The 23,188-nt window shown below is 42.1% G+C and overlaps 1 protein-coding gene across 4 annotated transcripts in view; it reads left to right on the top strand.

Moving 5' to 3' along the window:
- LOC148013795 (protein S-acyltransferase 8-like) overlaps nt 1–23,188 on the top strand; it is a 63,685-nt gene that overhangs the window by 27,965 nt on the left and 12,532 nt on the right. For all 4 annotated transcript variants that reach the window (XM_087667769.1, XM_087667766.1, XM_087667767.1 and 1 more), the window contains one exon: nt 22,529–22,765. In XM_087667769.1, the coding sequence (XP_087523895.1) occupies nt 22,529–22,765 (237 nt within the window). The remainder of the gene's footprint in view (nt 1–22,528; nt 22,766–23,188) is intronic.

Genomic DNA, 23,188 nt, shown 5'->3' with positions numbered 1-23,188 from the left:
TAGAGCTATAAACTCTGCAAATTTGGTTGATGTAGAGGATGACCAACATACCCAAGCAATCATCATGTTACACTTAGATGAGTCATTGATTCATCATATTGATAAACTAAATATTGCTAAAGAAAAATGGGATGAGCTTGAAAAGCTCTATGGAGCCACTCGTAAAAATACTAAAATCTTCCTTAAAATTAAATTCTTTAGCTTAGAATACAAATCAGGAGAAGACTTGGGAAAATTCATTTCTCACATGAAGGGTCTCATGGCACAGCTTGCCTTAGTACAAGCTCTAATCCATAAAGAGGATGCTATTGCTATTCTCCTAAAAGCTGTGAAAAAGGTGTTTTCTACCCTTGTAACCACTCTTACCAACATTCCAAATCCTACCTTAGCGAGTACAATCCAATCCTATTTGGATGAAGAAAAGAGGTACCACAAAGAAGGCAGCACCAGTCAGGCATCTTCAACTTTCCGTGATCAAGTTTTGGTACATACAATTCTCACTAAATGTTCTTTTTGTAAGAAAAAAGGATATATTGTAAACAACTATTGGAAGAAGTATCCCGAAAAAATGAAATGTAACAAATGCAAGAAGACAGGGCATATCACTAGCAAATGCCCCAACATTCCTGAAGTACCTAAAGAACTGGTGGCCAACTATGCCTCCAATCCATCTGATGATTGACTTTTTTGAGTCTCTAAACCATCTACCTATTACTATCAAAGATAGAGATAGAGTGTACCCAAGTTGTACTTTGAGCAACTTAGTAAACAATATTTTGTTCTTGTACTTTGAGCTCCTATCTCCCTCTTGTGCACACTTTTCTTGCTGCAACTCTGGTTTTCCACTTAGAAGGACACCAAGAAGAAGGACTCGAAGGATTTTGGACCGGTGGTTACACCCTCATTAGCTGCTTTTCTACACTTAGCAGCCATTGAGGACCCTGCACCACCGAAGACTTCTGATGTTGCGATGATAGCTTTCCAGGCTTACGAGTAGATCGTGGATAGTGGTGCCTCACGGCACATGACTTCCTCTTCTGTTGGTGTTGCCCATTTGCAATCCTTGCGTGGGCAGATTTTCATTGGAGACAACTCTTCTGTGTCTATTGTTACACGGGGTGAGATGCAGCTGATTCTAGATTGACGTGGTGGTACCCACAGTTCCAAGGTGTTGTATGTGCCGGTTTAGGGTATCATTTGCTTTCGGTCCATAAAATTTGTTCTCTTAGCCTCTTGGTGGAGTTTGACAATAATGCTGTTCGAGTTCTTGATTGTGGATTGAGGAAGGTTCCCTCTTCAGGGTATGACGAGAATGGCATTTACAAATTGAAGTCTTCTATAGCTCTTACCTCCCTTCTTCTTACTTCTCACACATAGTTCGAGCTATGGCATGCTCAGTTTGGCCACCTGAACTATGAGTACCTTCGGAAGGCATCGCGAGGATCGTTTGTTTAAGGTTTTCCGGACATAGTGGTGAGCCAACAACCATGTGTCTCGTGCATTCATGGGAAACTGCATCAGGATGCGATTCCCAGCCCTTCCACCGGCCACCCCAGTGGAGCTTCCGCCGGTGGATGTATCTAATTCGTCAGCAGATGGAGAGCGATGAGGAGAGATCCGGCCTGATACTTTTGCTCCCACTGCACGTATGGCGACTATTCGAGCTGTTATTGCCTTGGCTGGCCATAGGAGATGGCCTATCTATTAGTTGGATATGAAGTTGGCCTTTCTCAATGGTGACTTGAAGGAGGAGATCTATGTAGAGCAGCCTCTTGGCTTTGGATCCTCGGATGGGAAAGTATACAGGTTGAAGAAGGCCTTGTATGACCTCAAGCAAGCTCCGCATGCATGGAACGATAAGATTAACTTGTTCCTTCAGTCAAAGTTGGGGTATTGGCGCTCCAAGGCTGATCTGCAGCTTTATGTGCACACTTCAGAGGCTGGTCGTGTGTTGTTTGTGTTGTATGTTGATGATTTGATTCTTATAGGTGACCATGCATAGAAAGTCCAAGAGACAAAGACAGCTTTACATCACACGTTCGAGATGACGGACTTGGGGTTTCTTCATTTCTTCTTGGGTCATGAGATTTTTTGGTTTCAGAGGGGGATTTTCATCTCTTAGCAGAGATACATTCAGGAGCTCTTGATGACTTTTGCAATGGAGACTTGTCGGACCATTTCTACTCCTATGTATCTGAATTGGAAGGCCACTTCACACTCAGCTTCTCCCTTGACGGATGCTTCCTGCTACCGTCAGCTAATTGACTCCTTGATTTGGCTACTCAACACTCGTGTTGATCTTTGTTTTGCTATGGGTCTTTTGGCAAGGTTCATGAGTGAACCCAAACAAGTGCATTGGCAGGCTGCCCTGAGGATTCTTCGGTATTTGCGGGGGACGTCTGACTTAGAGATTTCTTATCTGGCAGGTACAGATTTTTCAGATATTGTTCTTGCAGGTTGAAGCATGGGCTGGCGATGTGGACCACCGGTGGTCTAGTATAGGCTATTGTTTTACCTTGGGTTTAGGTGTTATCTCATGGAGTAGCAAGAAGTAGCCCACGGTAGCCCTTTCTTCTACTAAGACGGAGTATCGAGCCGCGTCTTCCACTACATGTGAGGTTGTGTGGCTTCGGATATTGTTGGAGGAGCTTGGCTGCCCCTAGCCTTGTCCTACTCTTTTGTGGTGCGACAATGAAAGTTGCATTGCCTTGGTATGGAATCTTGTATTCCATGCCTAGACGAAGCACATTGAGATCTAGCATCACTTCATTCGGGAGAAGCTTCTGGATGGGACCATTGACGTGGAGTATTGCAAGACGGAGGATAATCTTGTAGATTTGTTCACGAAGGCGCTTCCCCAAGCTCTTCTTCAGAGACATGCCAGATCCCTCATAGTCTTTTGACTTGTCTAGGATCTGAGAGGGGGTGTTAGAGATGTCATTCCTTGGTCAGTGCAGCCAAGAAGGCCATGCCATCGCCATGTCAGCAGGACACGTGAACAATTAACGCAAGTGCCACGTGGCCGCCTGCAGTCAGATAGATTTATGTCATCGGCTGCATTAAACAGCCGACCTCGTCATTTTTGGCTTTTTCTTTTCTGTTATTTATAGCAATCCTCCAGCACATTGTGATCACTTGTATTTGACAGAGACAGCCTGCTGGAGACAGACAACACGTGGGCTGACGAAGATCGAGGTCCTCAAGGCAGAGACATACGTAGATATTCTCTCTACACCTATGTATATTTCTGCATTCCTATACAGCATTCTTCACTGCAGATTTTCTGTGTTTCACTGTCTCCTTCTCTCTCTCTCTCTCTCCTCTCTGTGTTCACTCTCTCTCAGTCTTGGTCCCACGCTGCCGCATCGCTGCACTTTGACAAGAGTGTCCTGGCACAGTTGAAACCAAACTTGCCTGAAGTAAAATTGATATGTCCCCTTTCATGGTGCATATTCATCTCAATGTAGGAAATAATGTTTCTCCTCTGTATACCTTAAGAATCTTCTTGGCCTAACCATAGAGTACAATTGCAATCCAATTTTGCAACCTTAAATACTATGCTTCCCCCCTTTGGAAACTGTAGCAAAGTGTTTAATGGAAAAAGATAGGAATATGTGCAAGAGCATTAGCACTTTGACTTTCAGATCACTGTGGGAGTGGAAGTGGGAAATTGGATCTCTTCTAGAAATCAGTGAAGATAAATGGCCTCTTGGTAGTAACATCATAAGAGTGCTTGAAATTTGGCCTTGATAGAGGAAGCATCAATGGTCTCTTTGTTATTAATGGACCAAGAGAATCGAGATTAAGCAAGGGGAAACGTGCGGGCTGTAGGCAAAAATGGAAGCACCAAGAATCTAGATTCTGAGACCAGTGAGAATTGGGATATCCTTGCAAGTTAGTCCACAACTATAATGCAATCCAAGCATGTAAGGACTAGAAGGTCACTTGATAACTCTCATGTGAAAACTCCAATGAGATGCTTTTGATGCATTGAAATATTGTGTGAGAATGGAAGTAGGATATGATAGATTAGATCTAATGTTTGTGAGTCCAAGCAATTTACCCCTTGCTTAATGGTAGGCTTGCTTATTGTGAGGTGGTGCATTTGAGGCTCTTGTCAAGTTGAGGGTTAGATTAAGTGGAGTAACCACATGACTAGCACCATCAGGAAGATATAGATTGACCAATTGAAGGACATTATTTTGTTGTGAAATAAAGATGCGTCTAGGATGTTGGATATCCTTTGGGCCTAGAAAATAAGATAGTTGACCAGTGTGGAATCCTCGTGTCATCAATTTATCTCCTGCCCTTTAACCAATAAAATTTGGACCTTCTTGTCAGATATTCGGAGAGTTGTGGTTGGCTTGTCATTGAGCCCCTCTAACTCTATTTTTGCTATGCCAAAATACACCACCCCGGTGCAGTAGCATATGAAGATTTTGCTCCATTTTTTCAGGTTTTAGGGTTACAGGCATATTGGGTTACACGGAATGCTTTTGTCTTTGATTCTGCCACGAACATCCAGGGACATGTTACAGGAGCAAGGGTCTTCTGCATTGGCAGTTAGATCTTGTTTAGCATGCCGATCTTCTCCCTAGGGAGGATTTACTTCCTTGGCATATGACAATCTCTTCTGCTTCATTGCCATGACTTTTGTATCTTTTCTGTGATCCGCATTTTGTAATTCTTCTGTAATTTGATTGGATTTGATATAATACAAAGAGGGTTGACCAACATTGTGTTGAGCCTACCAAAATTTGCCTCCTGAATTACCACATTTTTCTGGCCCTTAAACAGTCCCAAGAAAGGCATTTTTTGCTTTTTTGTATGACACTCTAGACGGCCAATATGAGACTACAATTTTTCTAGGTGCAACATTTTAAAAATGGGAATTAGTGTGCACACCACTTATCATTCGTGCACCTAGCAATTCCACCTATGTACATCATCAGCATCATTAGATTTATAACTCCCTTTGCTGCCACTCGCTGCCATGCTGCTGCTACAGCCTGCCACCATCAGCAAAAGTGGTTGCCAGCTGTTCCAAGTGCCACTCAGCTGCTGCCAGAGGTTCATTCTTCCCCTGCTGCCTAGGCTGTTGCCAGACTGTTCAGTGGTTTCTTTCTGCTATCACCAGCCTCTAGAGGACTCTGACCTGCTGTGTTTTGATTGCCAGCTTCATCGTCATCATTAGGTGCTGTCACCATCAACTCCAACACCCTACCCACAAGTGGACTTCCATTTGACATGCTTTTAGTACCTCTTTCTCTTGTAGTTTTTCCTAGACATTTAGTTCTTGTATGTTAAATGTGTTCAGTTTATCTCTCAATTTGGAGATTTCCGATTTGCATATATCTATGGTTTTCTACATTTCAACTTTCAACTTATCCATTTCAGGCTTCATTGGTGCCAGCAAGTCAGTCTAGTACTATCATAAGTGGAGGCATCCAACTATCTGGACACTACATTAAAAATACATGAAGTGTCGCACAGAGAGAGAGAGAGAGAGAGAGAGAGAGAGAGAGAGAGAGTTATATTAACGTCTTCTAAAGACCAAAACTGGCCTATGAGACAAACTGTGATACAACTTGTAGCTCTGGTACTCCAGATAATGGCTACAAAAGGGGAACAAATGTCGGCTGTGATAGGGGAACAACTGTCGGCTGTGATAAAGTGGTGCAATGTGTATATGTAACAGATGCAGGGAGATATACTATCCTGGGATGTAGTAGCAGTCGTCGAAGTCGCTAATAGCAGGTGATCCCTCCTGGATGCAAGATGTGGTACATCGGCGGTGGAGAAAGAGCAAACTGGAGATCTGAGATCCAATGTGTCGAGTGTCGTCGGATCTCAGTCTGCTGTCGATGTTGTTGCACCTATTTAATCAACAATCAAATTTTTACGTCATCTTGGCATCAGCCATGGCAGTAGACAAGTTTCAACTTGTGCAAGTCCTATATTGTGGTGACTGACATGACCCAGGACAGGCGTAACCAGTGGCTGTGAGCACTGTTTTCCCAGACCTGTAGCGTGCAACAGGCCTACACACACACACACACACAGAGATTAGATTAGATTATTATATCACTGTGGTGGAGTCTTCCCATCACAGATTCATTTCCTGCCCTTTTGGTCCAAAGATTTGGATCCTTCTCTTGGACATTTGGCTTGCAGTTGTGGGCACAAGGATGCATCCGCTTGATTGGGTTTTTGGAAAAGCTAAATACAATGGTTTGTCACAGCCTCACATGAAGATTCTGTTTCACTTTTTTCAGATTTTGGGGTTGTTGACATATTTGGGTCACTTGCAATGTGTTCATTTTTTATGCCACCTCAGGTATTCAGTGTCATGTTGCGAAGCTTAAGGGATTTCTGCAGTGGCAGCTTGACCTTCTATTGCATGCTGAATGTTGGTCAGAGATTATTTAGTTCCTTGGCATATGGCAATCTCCTTTGTTCCTTTCCCATGACTTTGTATCTTTTATGCATGATGGACTAGAGCCATCCTGCATCTTGCAATCTTGCAATCTTGTACTTGTATTTTTTCATAATTAATACAATTACGTGTTACGAAAAAAAAAGGGAGAGAGATTAGCAGACTTGGTAGGCTTGTCACTACATAGTACAAGACTTGTAGCCTGGTGGGAGCCTCGGCTTAAGACCAGCAACTTTGCAGCAGTCCTACTGAGTTGGTATGAGACTTGGTGCAGCTTGGCAGACCTCGACTCCAGTGTGATTAGCGGCCTTATTAGACCTACAGTGAGCTGTTGATCCTCTGATGCCACTAGACTTGCAGGATCAGCCTTGAGAAGTAAAACTGTATATGTGCATATGTAAACGCCCCGAACAACATAGTATGCTTAACAATTATGATTTTTGCTTGTTTTCAAGATTTAATATAAAAGAGAATGAACACTTAAGCTGAAAATGAAAATTACTCACAAAATTACAGCCATGAAAATGTAAAAGTAATGGAGACAAGATTGAGGGTTGAAGATGGGCAACCCCCCCTGGAAGGAATGTATTTCTGCTCAACCCAAGTTCCTTAGGGAAGAGCTCAGTTACAATCAACCTGAGAGTGAGGAGAAGTAATTCTCACTCTCACAAGATCATGCAAAGATGTATAAACACACATGCATTATCTATTATGCAATGATAAGAATTGATTTCTTTACAGTATGAGAGAAGAAAAGAGGGGAAATCAGCCTTTCTCCATCGTTGATCAGCAGAACATGGATAGGGCTTGCTTCTTGTTGCTAAAATGGAAGAAAGAGCTCGAGAAGGAGGTGTTGTAATGAATTTACAGACTTGCTGTCCTATAAAACAGCAGTGATAGAAGAGGGAATATGGAGGAATTTGATAATGGAGAAGTGGGGGATGATGATGGTGATGGATGGGATCTGTGGGTGCTGTACATGAGTTTACAGCAAAGAAAAATGATGCTAAATGAAGAAAAACGAGCTCTTATTTATAGGAGAGGGAAGAGCTAGTACAAAAGGGGAAAGTGGAGTAGCACAAGACAAGTGTCCAACCACATGTCATGAGATGTGACAAGTGGTGGGACTCTTGGAAACTTGTGTGACAAGTGTCTTGACACTTGTCTCTTCTCTATGGCCTTCCTTTTTGGGTTGAATACTGTCAAGAATAGAAACAACCAAATCTAGTAAGCACAGTCAGAGTACAGAATTTACTATTTTTAGAATGACATTCCCATTTTTTAGGACTAGCATTTTTAGGCTAATTCGAGGCTCCTAAAATTTAGGGACCTCCTAAAATTTAGGGACCCCCCCAATATGGGTGTCATATGAAAGCTTTTTCTGTGTACATTGCAAAAACGGTATCAGAATCTTCATGTGACTTTCCTATGCAAAGAAATGTGCATTTCAAGCTTTCAGCCCACACATGCACATTGTACAAGTATTTCATGATCATGCCATCTTGTTGATTGTAACTGTCTGTTTTGGCGGATCTAGTCCACACTTCAAGGCATCAATCCTTTCTGTGTGCGAGTTAACCTTGATATGCGTGAGTTCTGGTCACAGGCGCCCAATCGGGCCATATAGGTGGAAGTGTGAACTATCTTTTCTCTAACCCACCGCGTGGGTCCACCATAACCTGTGACCACTCATGAGTGGCCAGCTCCAATGAACTTTTCTTTATATCTAATTAGTGCAAAGGAAACAAATTTAATAAATCATTATATAGACAAATTAATAAAAAAGGATACAAATTCTGTTTCTATAGAGTTGTGACAGCATACCTTCGTAGGAGTAGTCAGGTTAAAAGAAAACATGAGACGGGAAGAAACAGAAAGAGAACAAGTCCCCTTTTGTCACTATGTGTGAGCTCAATACAACTTTCATAGATTAGGTTGTTGAAGCTTTGGAATCAGATTCCAAGGCAAAAGGCGAATTGGTCCCATGCACTATGGAGATGGCTGAGGAAATGGCTCCATGCCTTGATACAGAGCAAGTTGTGAGACGCAACAAACACGATGGGAAGATGCTTCCATGATGATCATTGACAGTTCTATCCATTCTGAGTCTTTGTCATGCTCCTATGAGCAGGCTACTAACCACTCTGATGATTCCCGAGACTTGGACTGGGACCATCTGGTAGAATTTGCTAGCTCTTTACTGGGTGAACATGTTCAACATAATCATAGTAATATTCCAAATTGTGATGAAGAGGACATTGTGGATACTCATGTTGACACATAGGAAGTGCTTTGCTCCTCTGTTTTATGAGCGTGGAGTTCCATTTTATGGTATAATTGTGTAGAAGAGGTTTTTTGGAGCCCTAGGGGCTTGCATGAGGTCGTGCTTACATCAATCAAGAATCAAAACGACCTTTTGGGTGGGATGCCTCTCTTCTTTTGATAGACAATTGGTGCGTGTGGTGCCATGGAGACCCATGTCTGATCTCTAATGCTTGCTTAAACAAGAATGTCTAGTGTAGGTTGAGGTGGAAAGCTGCCTTACAGTTTATTGGTCTCTGCTAAGGGATGCAATGGCAACCATTGGTATTGTTTTGGTTCCTCCCAAGTATGAGGGTAGGCAACAAGAATCGATAGTGCATGTTGTGGGATACTACAAGGAAGAGACCCAATTGGTTGCATCTTAATTGCACTGGTATGCGTCCATTATGGTTTCGACTTCAATGGGGTACCTTTGCTAGCCAGTGCTTATCTTGTGGCAAGCTTGGTCACTTTATGGCTAAGTGCTTGGAAAGAAAGATGCTACTGCTTCTCATAATATGGATATTGGTATGATGGTTGATGCACCAGCCACCATTGGGGAATGGATTGTGCAAAAAGATTTGGTCTAGGATAAGTATCTTGTACTGTCTTCAAATCCTAATGAATCAGGATGAACTGATGTTCAGCATAAAAGAGGTAAGAAGGTTGAGATTCAGTAGTCCGTGGGTCCATCGATAGGTGCCCAAGATCCTTTTCGTATATATGTATGTAGAAAGGATAAATCTTCCAACGTGCTGAATGAATAGAATGCTTTTGAAATACTAGCTAATTTCTTGGAAGATGGTGTACTTGAAAAGTTGGCTGGAAACATAAAATTGAGATAGGATCAGCCTGGAATATTATTTTCATCTCACTTTGTTAGCACATGAGGATTGCCACTTGGAATATTCATGGGACTTGCTCTCGCAGCAAACAATATGACATGTGGTGTGTGTTACACAAGAATAAATGGATGCCGTATGTGCTATCTGTTGAGAAACCAAGTCATTCAGTACATTTCCCCTACTTCATTTCTATTTTGGTTTCCATTTACAGCCCCAAAAAGTCTTTATTATGCGGCACTAACTTTCCCCATTCTTCATCCCATACATCCCACACATTTATTCCTTTTGACACTATCACTCTCTTTCATATTCTTCTCTCCTTTCTTCATTCCACACATCCCTTACATTCATTCCTTCTGATACTCTATCACTCTCTTCCATATTCTTCTCTCCTTTCTCCATCCTCTCCACTGCTGTTCACACCCCCGCAAGGAGGACATTACCGTTCGTTGCTTCTACATCCGTCTCCACTTAATGTTTTGCAGCCTACATCATTTGACGTCAGCCCTCCTCACATAGCATTACCGTTCGTGGCTTCTACATCCATCTCCACTTAGTGTTTTGCAGCCTACATCATTTGACATCAGCCCTCCTCACCTGGCATCACCATCAAGCTTCGTTTGAAGCAGATTTAGGCTGTTTACAGCAGGTTGCACCGTGTTTATCAGCTCTACATTAGATACATGCGTTTTTGTGTTTTCTTCACTCTTGAGGATCTATCTAGCAGTTATTTGTCTGCAGCCACCTACATGGAGAGATCTTCATTAGATATTGTTGCATTTTCTTCTCTAGCTGGCTACCCAGCAATTGCCTTGATTGCAACCATCATCTTGGAGAGATTTCAGCATATCCTTCATTTTTATAGTTTTTGAGGATTCCATTTCGCTCCCTGTATAGTTGGTTGTTCTTTCATTCACCATTCAACATTGTCTTCGATATCCTACTAATGGAAGAGTACGTTTCGCTCCCTTTGCTGTGCAAATTTCCTACAGGTATTGCTGCTAGACAGTACAATTATTTGTAGAGCTTTGGCTCTGCTGAATCACCTTGATTCACTTAGCATCATTGAGTGATTCATCATTCATCATCTTCTTCTTCTATGTTTTTTGAGTTTCTCTCCTCTCTCGATGTTTGCCATACACATTGTTTCTATTAGCAATATAGTCAGCTCATGAGTGAGTTAATGATATGCCAGACACACTCGTGTTATTTAGGTGTTTTTTAGTGGTCATTATGGCGATTATTTTAGCATTTTATGCTGGTTGAGGTGATCATTTTCTTGGCTCTATTTTGTTGTGCCAGTGCCCACGCAACCAATGACTCATTGTTGTACGCAATTGTCTCATGTTTGGTATATGGATTTCATTTCCTGAGCATATCTCTAAGTTCTCCTTTGTAGTATTCTTGTGTTTTCTATTCTGTCTTGAGTTCAATAGCTTATTTCAGCATTCTTTCATCCTTCCATTGTTGCATCCACTTTTGACATGGTATCATATTTCAAGATCCACATCTGTGTTGCTGTCTTTGGCTGATGATTGATCATCAGTGTCTACTACAGCTAGGTAACTAGTTTCTAGGACTTTACAGCCTTCCAAACTTTGCATTTTGCTTTGCAACCATCATTGACTGCATCTAATGTTCTTGCTGCTTGTGTTTACTGATTTTCTGCCTTCTTTTATTACATGCGACAGCATTTAATGCCTCCTTGACTGAGTTTTTCATTTGGAGCATTTGTGTTTTTAGTCTTTTGGGCTTCTGAAGGCTGAGCAACAAGGTTTTCAGCTTCTCTCCATCTTATCTTGGCTGATTCTTCCTGCTTTTTGTAGATTTTGTGATCCAACACTGTGTGTAAACTCCGTTTAGTACAGTTTGTGTTGTGATTTGGCTGTACTCTCTATCTCCTCTTTCTCTTTTCCTTTATTTTCTCTTTCTGTCCTCTCCAAATGGCTCCTCCTTGCTATTCTACTAATGACAAACTACACGACGCTAATTACTTAACATGGAGTGCTGTTATGAAAGCATGGTTTATGCAGAAGCAGTTATGGTACATTGTTCTGGAGCTTTTAAGCGTCTTGAGCATCCCGCTCCTTTTCCATCCGATTTTGATGAGGACAACTATGAAGAATCTGTGCTTACATGAAATTCTGATGATGCGCGTGCATATTTTACCCTTCTTCACTATAACTCTAAAGGAGTTCTTCCGGCGGTTACCTCTTGTAGTAATGCTTCAGCGATATGGGTGAAGCTTCAGATGTTGTTTGAGGCTCCCTCGACCATGCATGTAGTTACTCTTTATGGACAGTTCCAATAGATGAAGTTTGAGCCGAAGGATACTATCTAGTTATTCTTGCTTCATGTTACACAAGTATAAGATTAGCTTCAACACATGTAGTTAGTCCTTTCACAGGCTCATCTTGTGGGGATTATATTTTACAAGCTTCCTCTGAAGTTTGATGAAGTAACCAATGCTTTACAGGCCCAAACATCTTCCACACCAGTGACCTTTACCCATATGTTCTCTAGGCTACTTGAGCATGAGACATCTTTGTGATTACAAGGGAGGCTTCCATCCTAGTATGGTAGCTCCAATGAGGCATTTGTAACCTTAGAGAGGGGTGATAGGGAAAAGTTGAAGGCCTAGTGTTATCATTGTGGTAAGAAGGAACATTTGCGCAAGGATTGCAAAGAGTTAGTGGCTTTGAGAAAGAAGAAAAAGTAGCAGTAGCAGGATACAAACTACTTTGCCGAGTCATTTTCTTCCTGCGACTCTGAGTGGGATCCTTCGACCGAGGCCAAGGCGAAGGCGCGGAAGGGGTGGTCTTCTTCGGATCACGGGAAGGGATTGATAGCCCCTTCTTTTGCTTTCTAGTGCAAGTGATGCGGTCATCCCTCACGACTCTTTAGTGCTAGAGAGGGAGTGTAATTGTGGTGAGGTCGGGCCAGTAAGCCTCATCTATATAGGTATATAAGTGCACAGGTTCTAGAGGTGGACTTTCTTGATGCATTGACCAAAGTCTAGTAGGTTTTGAAATCTTGGAGGTGGGATTAACTTCCAAGTTCATGATGGGTTGTTGGTTGCTAGTGAGCAGGATTGGCTCCTAGTTCGAGCTCACATGAGGAGGCACTTTACCGGTCTTGGCCAGAGGCAAGGAATCCATGTTTTTGTATGCTTAGATGCATTTTTTATAGGATGGTCCTGTATGCTATTGCTAGGTATTGATGATAGACACAAAGAGGTGTTATGATTCTTCTCTATTTTTCAGGTTCCGGTATGATTGACATCGACAATCAGGTTCTCTTCGAGGCACCTTGGTGGCGGCTTGATTATCCATTGCTCGGGTATCCATGGTCCTATTTTGGTGGTCTTTGTTGTAGGACTATGATGAGCCATTATCATTGTGTCATTGTATTGTATTAGATCACCCATGATATGAGAGAGAGTGTTAGTTGTATAGTCAGCTCATGAGTGAGTTTGGGATATGCCATTATCATTGTATCATTGTATCCACTACTTGGGTATCCATGGTCTTGTATGGACTATGATGAGCCATTATCATTGTATCATTGTATTGTATCAGATCACCCATGATATGAGAGAGGGTGTTAGTTGTATAGTCAGCTCATGAGTGAGTTTGGGATGTGCTAAGCATTCTAGTATTATTTAGGTATTTTTTAATGGCCATTATGGTGATTATTTTAGCATTTTATGTTGGTTGACTAACATTAAATGTTGGTTGACTTGATCACTTTCTTGGCACTATTTTGTTGTATTTATTGGGGCTTCTCCTTCACATTCAATCATTCATCACTTGCAAATCCAATGCATGCCTTGTTGGAGAGAGAGGGAGCTGGTGCCAGTGCCCACATGCCAGTGACTCACTATTGCACGCAATTGTCTTGTGTTTGGTATATAGATTCCATTTCCGGAGCACATCTTTGATTTCTCCTTTGCAGTGTTCTTGCGTTTTCTCTTTTGTCTTGTGTTCAACAGTTTATTTCAACGTTTTTTCATGCTTCCATTGTTGCATCCACTTTTAACAATTTCTCCCCACAAACCCTATTCTCTCTTTGGTTTGCTTTCATAACAATCATATTTTGACATGGTATCAAAGCATATCAAAGAGCCAAGAAGATCCTCGAACCCCTGCATTGGAGAAGATAAAGACAGGTTGCGGGAGCCACAACATCTTTCGATTTACCCCCCATTTCCATTGCATGATTGGGAGCTGTCCTTATCTTCTTCTCCCTCCCACCCTCCCTTTTAGAGATTGACACTCTGGTGCTATGGTTTTTCCTAATGGACAGTCCACTGGGTGCTCCTATTGTAGCAAGAACGGTCATACCATCGAAGACTGTCTACTTCGACGTTTGCTTCCCACACCACTAGAGTATATGCGCCTTTTCCTTGATTGTCCTTGTGCCATAGAGATTGTTTTGCATTGGCTATTAGAGTATTACACTCAAGGCAATAAGGCGCATCCGATGCACACTAAGTCCTTATGAGCAAACAGAGGATCATCATGTGCTACGACCTCCTGGAGATGCTGCAATGCATTAGGGAGGTGTTTCCCACCTATTTTCAAGTCCAATGGCTTCCATGGCCATGACTTGTAGTTCTACACTTTGCTCTACTAAGAGACAATGATCATTGGATAACTTCTTCTTGTTAGTCGGCTCCTTCAAGAGATAGTGACTATTTGACTTCTTCCACTCCTTCGGTTTCGCAATCCGCTCCACTGAGAGACAACAAGTGTTGTCCAACCTTGGCTCTTCACGAGCTTCCTATTTCTTCACCACTCTTGTCTTGCTCCATGGACAGTGATTTTGATGTAGGCATTGAGGAGATTTTGTGTGATACCCCTCCACTTCCTCTTCTACTTAGGTTTGAGAGGCCACCTCTCAGGGCTACCTAGCCTTTGTTCCATTGGAGCCCCAGATACCTTCTTCAGCATCTCTAGTGACATTTCCTTCGTCTTTTGATGTTTTAGAGGCCATGATCCATGAGTTTCTTGATTCCTTATCTCTCTCTGAGGGGGATTCAACAAGGGCTCATCTCTCTTCTTTAGAGGGGGATCCCATTCCTTCTGCTTCAGAGGGGATCCTTTCTTATCTTACAGTTCTTCACACATCTTGTCAACAACCCTTCACCTTGTTAGGGTGGGTGACATCTCTATGCCATATCACCTATCTTCTTATCTATTTACTCATTCTCTTTTTACCATTGACACCCAAGATCTATAGGTTCTTCCTAGTTCAAGGTTTTGGATGTTTCAGCCATGGCTTGGTGGCTAGGCTTGCACATATCTTCTAGCATGGAGTAACGGAGCTTGTGGCTTCTCTCTTGAGGTTGAGTTTGGAGTTCTATCAGCTCATCATGTCTAGTGTTCTTCACTATATGTTACCTTACAGGTGCAACATTTGGACCGCCAGGTTGATCTCTCTCGCACTCCTCTTTTTTGCTCCTTTTTGGGCCTGAGAGGGGGTGTTGAGAAACCAATTCATTTGGCACATTTCCCTTGCATTTCTATTTTGATTTCCATTTACAACGCCAAAAAGGGTTTATTGGATCATTATTTAGTGTAAGGGCACCACTCGAGAGACTTCAGTGGGTGCCACTCAAGACAGTCTCTACCTGTAAATACGGCACTAAATTCCCTCATTCTTCATCCCACACATCCCACACATTTATTCCTTCTAACACTCTGCTCACTCTCTTCCATATTCTTCCCTCTTTTCTCCATCCTCTCCATTGCCATTTACACCCTGCGAAGAGGTCATTACGATTTGTGGCTTCTCCATCCATCTCCACTTGATGTTTTGCAGCCTACATCATTTGGCATCAGCTCTCGTCAGTTGGCATCATCATCAGGCTTCGTTTGTGGTAGATACAAGCTATTTACATTAGATTACACCCTCTTTATCAGCCCTGCATTAGATACATGCGTTTTTGTGTTTTCTTCACTCTTGAGGGTTTGCGCAAGAGTCATTTGTTTGTAGCTACTTACACAAAGAGATCTTCACCATATAATCTTGCATTTTCTTCTCCGCTTGGCTGACTGGCAGTCGCCTTGATAGCAGCCATCATCTTAGAGAGATTTCAGCATATCCTTGACCTCTGATAGTTCTTGAGGACTACGTTTCGTTCCCTCCATAGCTGGCTGTCCTTTCCTTCACCATTCAACATTACCTTTGATATCCTACTACCGGAGGACTATGTTTTGCTCCCTTCACTATGAAAATTCCCTACAAGTGCTGCTGCTTGATTCAAAGAGGACTTCAGAGCTTTGGCTCCACTGTATCAGCTTGATTCACTTACCATGATTCAGTGATTCATCATTCATCATCTTCTTTTTGAGTTTCTCTTCTCTCTCAATGTTTGCTGTACACACTTTGTGTTTCTCCCCGCAAACCCTACTATCTCTCGGGTTTGCTTTTTGAGTAGTCATATTTTGACATGCATGATTGTTGTGAAAACAAACAAGAGAGACAGTAAGGTTTTCTTTCACAGCAGTCATGTTTTGACACTATTGAACATGAGTCATGGTGATGCTGGAAAAACTATTGAATGCCATGGATTTCAATTGTTTTATGTTGGGAATTCTGCCATCCACTATTCTGGTATCCTCATGATTGTTCATGAGAGATTTCAATCACTTCTTGTAGTTTGCTGTATTTGGTGATTGACATTTGGGTTGATGGCAAGGTTTTATGGCTTGTGGATCCACACACATAGAATGATTCCTCACACTGTCTTGATTTGTGGACTCATTTTAAGGCAAACCTGTCTCTTGGTAGATTGGACTGGATTGTGGGTGACTTTAATATGTGTGCTGCTTCTTTGCAGTCTACCTTTGAGCACTCAATAATGGATGCACCAGAACATGGTGCTTGGGAAGATTTTGCATTAGCCATTCTTAAGGGTGACCTTTCATTCAGCACAACATATGACAACATGGAGTTATTTGGATTGCATGTATGTTATGTAGGATCTTGCTTTTTTGCCAAAGATTTTGGAGATGAGGGTATTGCAGCAGTATGCATTATCTGATCACTTTCTGTTGCAGTTTGAAATGCTTGGCTAGCCTATTGCTCCATTTGCACAGTTTTTGGATAGGCTCCCTTTGCGTTTCAATTTCTCGTTTCTGAGTTGTGTGATTTTTAGTGGCTACATGGGACAGCTGCTTGACAGTTTTGTGCTTGACTTTCCATGTGTGGGTAGTGTCTCTTTTGAGTGGTTTGTACAAAATGTGCAAACCAGCCAATATGGGATTCACCATGCTTCTCTTTGCAGGCGGCGTATGCATGCTGCCGAGGAATTGTTAGCCTTAGTTCGTTCTTTGTTGCTTGAGTCTCCAAATGGTGATTTCTTGGCTTCCTTATCTATGCGACTAGCTGATCTTGCTAAGCACTTTCAGCTTTATTCTTGTCAATGAGCCAAGCTGAAAGCCTTGACCGAAGGTCTGTAGGATAACTCTTGTCAGTCCTAGAAATTCTTTTGTGATTTACATGCATCCCCTGCTCATGAAAACATGGTGAGATTGTAGAATGTTGATGGTCAAATGGTGACAAACCTTCAATATATTGTGTGTATTTGTAGACAATATTTTTAGGATCTCCTTCGTTCGAGACAAGCACATTATGATCAGATTGCCCATGCTTGTTCAGAATTTTAAGTTTTAACCAAGGATCATGTCACCCCAAACATTCATGATGTTTTAGAGGTTGGCATTCATGAGGATGAGGTTATGGACATCTTATTACTTTTACCTAGGGATAAAAGTACCAATTGGGATGGCCTTATGAATGAATTTTTTGAGAAGTATGCTGCTCGGTTAACCAAGACTTTGTCATTTGATAGCCATGTGTCAAGAGGTTTGGATTATTGGACTAATGCTTGCATCTTAGAAAGAAGGGGTGATCAAGTTAATCCCCAAAGTCCCTTCCCCTTCAATGCTCAAACATTGGTGACTGATTTTCTTGATGTGTATTGTGTACAATATATTCTCAAAGATCTTCACAATATGACCAATTTTGTTGGTGGCCAAGGCCAATGCTGTGTTGGGCTTGCACAAAAGCAGGCTACGGTGGGTATCAAACTGTTATGGCAGGTTGGTTTAATAAATCTCAAATGAGAAGCTTTTGTAGAACGTTTCTTCAATTGCAGAAAATTGGGTGAGTTTATGGTAGAATGTATTGAAGCCAAAGAGGGGACAACACAGACAAATGAGGTTCTTGTTGTTCAACAGGATGGTACTGCTATGCATATAGATGCCCAGCCCGTGGAGGCAAATTTGGGCAAAGGTAAACAAGTGTTCTCACCCCTCACTAATGATGTTCATGGCTAGCAAGAGGTGTAGTCGAGAAAAGGAAAAAAGTCAAATGATGTTTAGAACATTGGATCTTTGAAGGACACATAGAATGCTTTGCATACCTATGCATGTGTAAGGATAGGCCTTTGTCCCAAGGTGCTAGTGGTGCACCTTTGAGCATCAAGGCAACCCCTAATCCTAAGGCTTGTTGATGGGAGTCGTTACATGTGTCCCTTACGCGTCTGGCCTTACAAGCGCGGTGAGGTCATTACTCCATAGTATTGCTGATACCCGAACAGTAGTAGAGTGGATGTGGATTAGCCCTTGACCTCAAAAGCAATGTGGTAACGGGAAAAATGCCTTTGTTGTGTTGGTAGATTTTCTAGATGATGATGTTCTTACTGTTTTGGTAAGTAAAACTATAGAGAGGCAGCTGCAACCCGACCCCTAATCCTAAGGCTTGTTGACGGGAGTCATTACATGTGTCCCTTACGCGTTTGGCCTTACAAGTGCGGTGAGGTCATTACTCCATAGTATTGCAGATACCTGAACAGTAGTAGAGTGGATGTGGATCAGCCCTTGACCTCAAAAGCATGTGGTAATGGGAAAAATGCCTTTGTTGTGTTGGTAGGTTTTCTAGATGAGGATGTTCTTACTGTTTTGGTAAGTAAAACTGTAGAGAGGCAGCTGCAACCCCACCCTAGATCTTCTATCTCATCATGAAAATCGCCACATGGAATGTTCGTGGTATTTGTTCTTGTGGCAAGTAGCATGCTATGTGGTAGGCCTTACATTCTAATGCCTGGGATATTGTGTGTGTGATGGAGCATAAGAGTCATAAAGAAGCAGGGAGAATCCTACACTATCATGGCTTCAAGCTTTTTTATGTTGGGGTTTCAATAGAAGCAAATTTGGGTGTACTACTAATTGTCGAAGAAAAATTTCAATCGGTAATGATCAAGAGAGATGTATCGGGTAGATTTATAGTTGTGGAAATCACATATGAAGGGGAAGTGTTATGGCTAGTGGGTCTCTATGCTCCTAATGATGTTCTTGGTTATTGCAACTTATGGTGCCAATTGAGAGCATGCCTCTCCCTTGGAAGGATTGGATTTATCATGGGAGATTTTAATGTGTGTGGACCCATCACATTCAACTTCAAGACATGGACTCATGGATGGCATGGAATGCCAAGATTGAAACACCTTTGCTTTAGTAGTTTTGAAACCAGATCTCTGGTCTTGGTTATCTCCCCTAGACCATGGCTACACTTTCCATTCGGCACAACACTTGGAAACCTGGAGGCTCTTGGATCGGCTGTACGTTATGCATGATGGTTCCTTTTTATCGGAGGTTTTGGAAATCAGGGTATTGTAGGGCTATGTTCTCTTTGATCACTTCCCCGTGGTATTTGAGATGCATATGCATCCGATGAGTCCTTTTTGAGCTCTTCTGAGCAAGCTCTTGTTGCGTTTCAACTCCTCCTTCCTTTGCCATGAGATATATTATGGCTATATGCAATAGTTGCTATATTTTTATTGGACCTTCCTTTCCAAGGGGGAGCTTCCCTTGATCAATTGATATGCAATGTGCAAACGGTCGCTAGGCGATATGGAATACATCATGCTACCCTATGCAAGCAATGATTGCAAGCACAACTCCTGCTCTGACACGCTTTGTTTTGACGGATTCACCATGAGATCCCCTTGTTCTTTCCATCTCCACAAGATTGGGACAGCTTGTTGATATTTTTCAAAAGAGATTATACTAGCAGGCCAAACTTGCTACACTATCAGAGGGTTTGCAAGATAATAATTGTCAGTTGCATAAGTTTTATTGTGGCCTTCATACCTTCTTTGGTGGAGAGAATGTGGTCCACTTGAGCACTTAGATGGTGAAATGATCACATATCTGTGAGGAATTGTGCAAATGTGCAAAATCTATTTCATGGACTTGCTTGGATCATAGTCCTCTATTTCTCATGCAATCAGTGTGGCCTGTTCATTATTTTGTAAGCTGGTTAAAGATCACATTATATCAAATGTTTCCAACACTTTGGATATGGACATTGCGGTCATGGACATTCTCTTGCATTTGCCTAAAGACAAGAGCCCAGGGTGGAATGGTATCACCAATGAATTTTTTGAGACCTATGCCACTCACTTGGCTGCACCTTTGACCGCCTTATACCAATAGATTTGGACAATTGGACACATGCCACCCTCTTGGAAGGAGAATTTGATCAAATTGATCCCTAAAGTGCCATCCCTCTCAGCCTTGAAGCATTGGTGACCAATCTCCTTGATGGACTCTTATGTATAAGATCTTTACCAAAGTCCTAGCTAACAAATTGCATGAATATCTTCCGAACATTATTCACCCTGCCTAGTATGGATTTATCAAAGGGCGCAATATTATCTTGATTGTCCAGATGGGAATAGATTATGCTGGATACACGAAATAGGAAATGGTGCTGGTTCAGTTGGGGACTTGGGAAAAACCTTTGATCATTTGGAATGGTCTTTTGTGAGTCGGTTGATGTAAGGCATGGGTTTTGGTCCGAGAATGTCTACACTTATCAATACTATCAACATGGATTGCTTGTCAAGAGTTCTGCCCAATGGTGATGTTACGACACCCTTCCCCCTTCGTCGATCGGTTAGGCAAGGTTGCCTGTTGAGTCCTTTGTTCTTTGCCTTGGCCACTCACCTCATTTTGATGACATTGTTTCATCTAGCGGCCAATGGTGAGGTGATTGGACTCTCTCCCTTTGCAACAACACTTGGTGGGTCAAGCCTTGGTGGGTAACATCTTCATGTTCCTTAAATCTAATCTGGATAACATACAAACAATGATGGCCACATGGGACTTATTCACCCTTGCCTCGAGACTACACATTAATGCATCTAAGTCAGCCCTTATTAGTTGCATCGAGAGTGATCTCCAAGCCTTGGGCTGGCAAGGTGAGGTGGTGCTTAAAGGCTCTATTTTTAGGCACTTGGGCTATCCTTTGGGAGTGCAGGTTTTGTCCAAAGCACTATTAGATTGGATCTCCTCGGGCATTATGGTGGATAAGTTTGTGTATTGGAAATCACAAGCTTGGCCTTTCCACATAAGATTAAAGATAGCACAGACAATCATGATATCGATGATTTCATATTACCTTTCCTTGCTCCCTTGGCCGAAGTCTCATTTACAACAAATCACTTAACCTATCTAGTTTTTGCTTTGGAAAAAAGATTCTACTTGGATGGGTATCTCTTGGATCTCTTGGCACCATGTTTGCACTCCCAAAAGAATGGTTGGTGGGGATGTTTTGGATTTGGAGACACATATGATTGCTCTTCGTTGATCATTGTTCTAGACCTTGTGTGAGGGTAGGCAACGTTGGTCCTTGATTGGTAGAATTTTCCTTAAGACTTAGGGTATGAAGCATGGGAACACCAAGATTTTTACCTCATGGTGGCATGTGCTTAATGCTGAATAGCCTATCCATCTGAAGTCTTCTATGCTGTTGAACCATTTGGCCCACTCATGGAGATCGGTCCTTGCTAAATCTTCTTGGCATCCACCTTCAGGGATTGAGAGGTGGCTAACTCCTCCAGAGTGGAAGTGCTGGTGGTTTTGAAGCTACTCTCCTAGCAAGGCAAAGAGGAACAAAGGTTGATGTTGAATAGGGTGGCGTGCTTGGGACTTGTCACAGTTGTAGATGCTCTTCTACCTGTTAGTGGGACTGTTATGTCCTTCAGATCAGCCCAACGCTACTTTCATGTCCCTCAAGGCTACCGCAATTTGTGGAATGCCATCTCCACCTCTTTACGAGTCATGTAGCCTCTCCCCTCTTTGGATCAAGAGGCCCCTTTGCAAGATTGGTTGATTAATGGTAGGCTCCTTTTGCGTTGTGCTTCTGTGAATCAAATATATCATTTGCCAATTTGTGATAAGGATTGGCTTGTCCAGAAAGGCAATACCACCTGGGTTCTCCATGAAGGCCAAGCATGGTGGAAATCTATGGCGATGATAGGCTGGCTTAACAAAAACCCTTTCCAATCCAATGTTTTCATTTATCAGATGCTGGTTGAAACCCCCCATCATCGGTTCCTTACTTGCCTGGTTGTGAGGAAAGTTTGGTCACTACTATCGGCCATTTGGTTACAAGTGGTTGGGCTACTAATGCTTCTAAAGGATTGGGTCTTTAGACATCCCAAGTTTGTGGACCTTGTGTAGGCAGATATGAAAGTGCCCTTTCTGTTCTTGTGCTTCTAGGGTTGTTGGCATGTATGGACCATCAGGAATGCATTCATCTTTGATGCTGCATCGGTCATGCAGAGTCATATACCCCACTTGAAAGGGCTTCTTCATTGGCAGCTAGACTTGATTGAGTTAACAGATATTCTAGACAGGATTTGTTGCTTGGCACACTGTAGTTTCTCTTGCCTCCCTTTAATCACTCTGCTTCCTTTGTCCCTTCACTATGATGTCCTCTGATTTTATGCACAATGGCCTAGAGCCATCCTGTATCTTGTAATCTTGTACTTTTTTCTAATTAATACAATTGCCTTTTACGGGGAGAGAGAGAGAGAGAGAGAGAGAGAGAGAGAGAGAGAGAGATCTCAGTTAATCTACTGTGTATGCAGAGAAATTACTTATTTTTCATTATATTCATATCCATCACATCAGTCTTGTGCTTGTTTATCTTCACAATGTCAGCAATACTTGTGAAGAAAATTATGGATGAACCTAAGCGTCACATGATATGGAAGGCTTTGGCAAAATCCCCTGCATCTATCTTTCTCATGATTTATAGCTTTTGTGCCATATGGTTTGTGGGGGGACTGACTCTCTTCCACCTCTACCTAATCAGTAAAAATCAGGTCTGTTTTTCTTTCAGAAGTAAATTGTTAGCTCTAACTTTGGACAGTAACTGTGATGATGGGTGAAGCTAATGAGCAGTTCTGTTTGTTAGTAGTGCCTGATTGTTTATATGGTTTCAGGCAAGTATAGTCTCATATGACTCCACACAGGCAAAGTGATAAAACAGTTGTTGGAAAGCAGAAAACGGTGTGCTTCACAGATGTGCAGCAGAAATGTGATATCAGTCAATTCAGTTGAATGTTGAACAATTAAACGCCCAATTATTGGAATTAATCAAAAGTGGGATAAATACAGAAACTAATGTACTGAAATAGGAAATATACATACGGCATGATTATAACACCCTCAGCAATTAGGAAGACACCCATCACTACAGGTGGCATTGCAGCCCAAGCCGGCTAAGTTTACAGTCTTCCTATCCT

Source organism: Lygodium microphyllum, chromosome 26, assembly GCF_053477565.2.
Source record: "Lygodium microphyllum isolate KBCC chromosome 26, Lygodium_microphyllum_v1.1.10, whole genome shotgun sequence".
Classification (NCBI taxonomy): Eukaryota; Viridiplantae; Streptophyta; class Polypodiopsida; order Schizaeales; family Lygodiaceae; genus Lygodium; species Lygodium microphyllum.
This window is presented reverse-complemented; position numbering and strand designations above follow the sequence as displayed.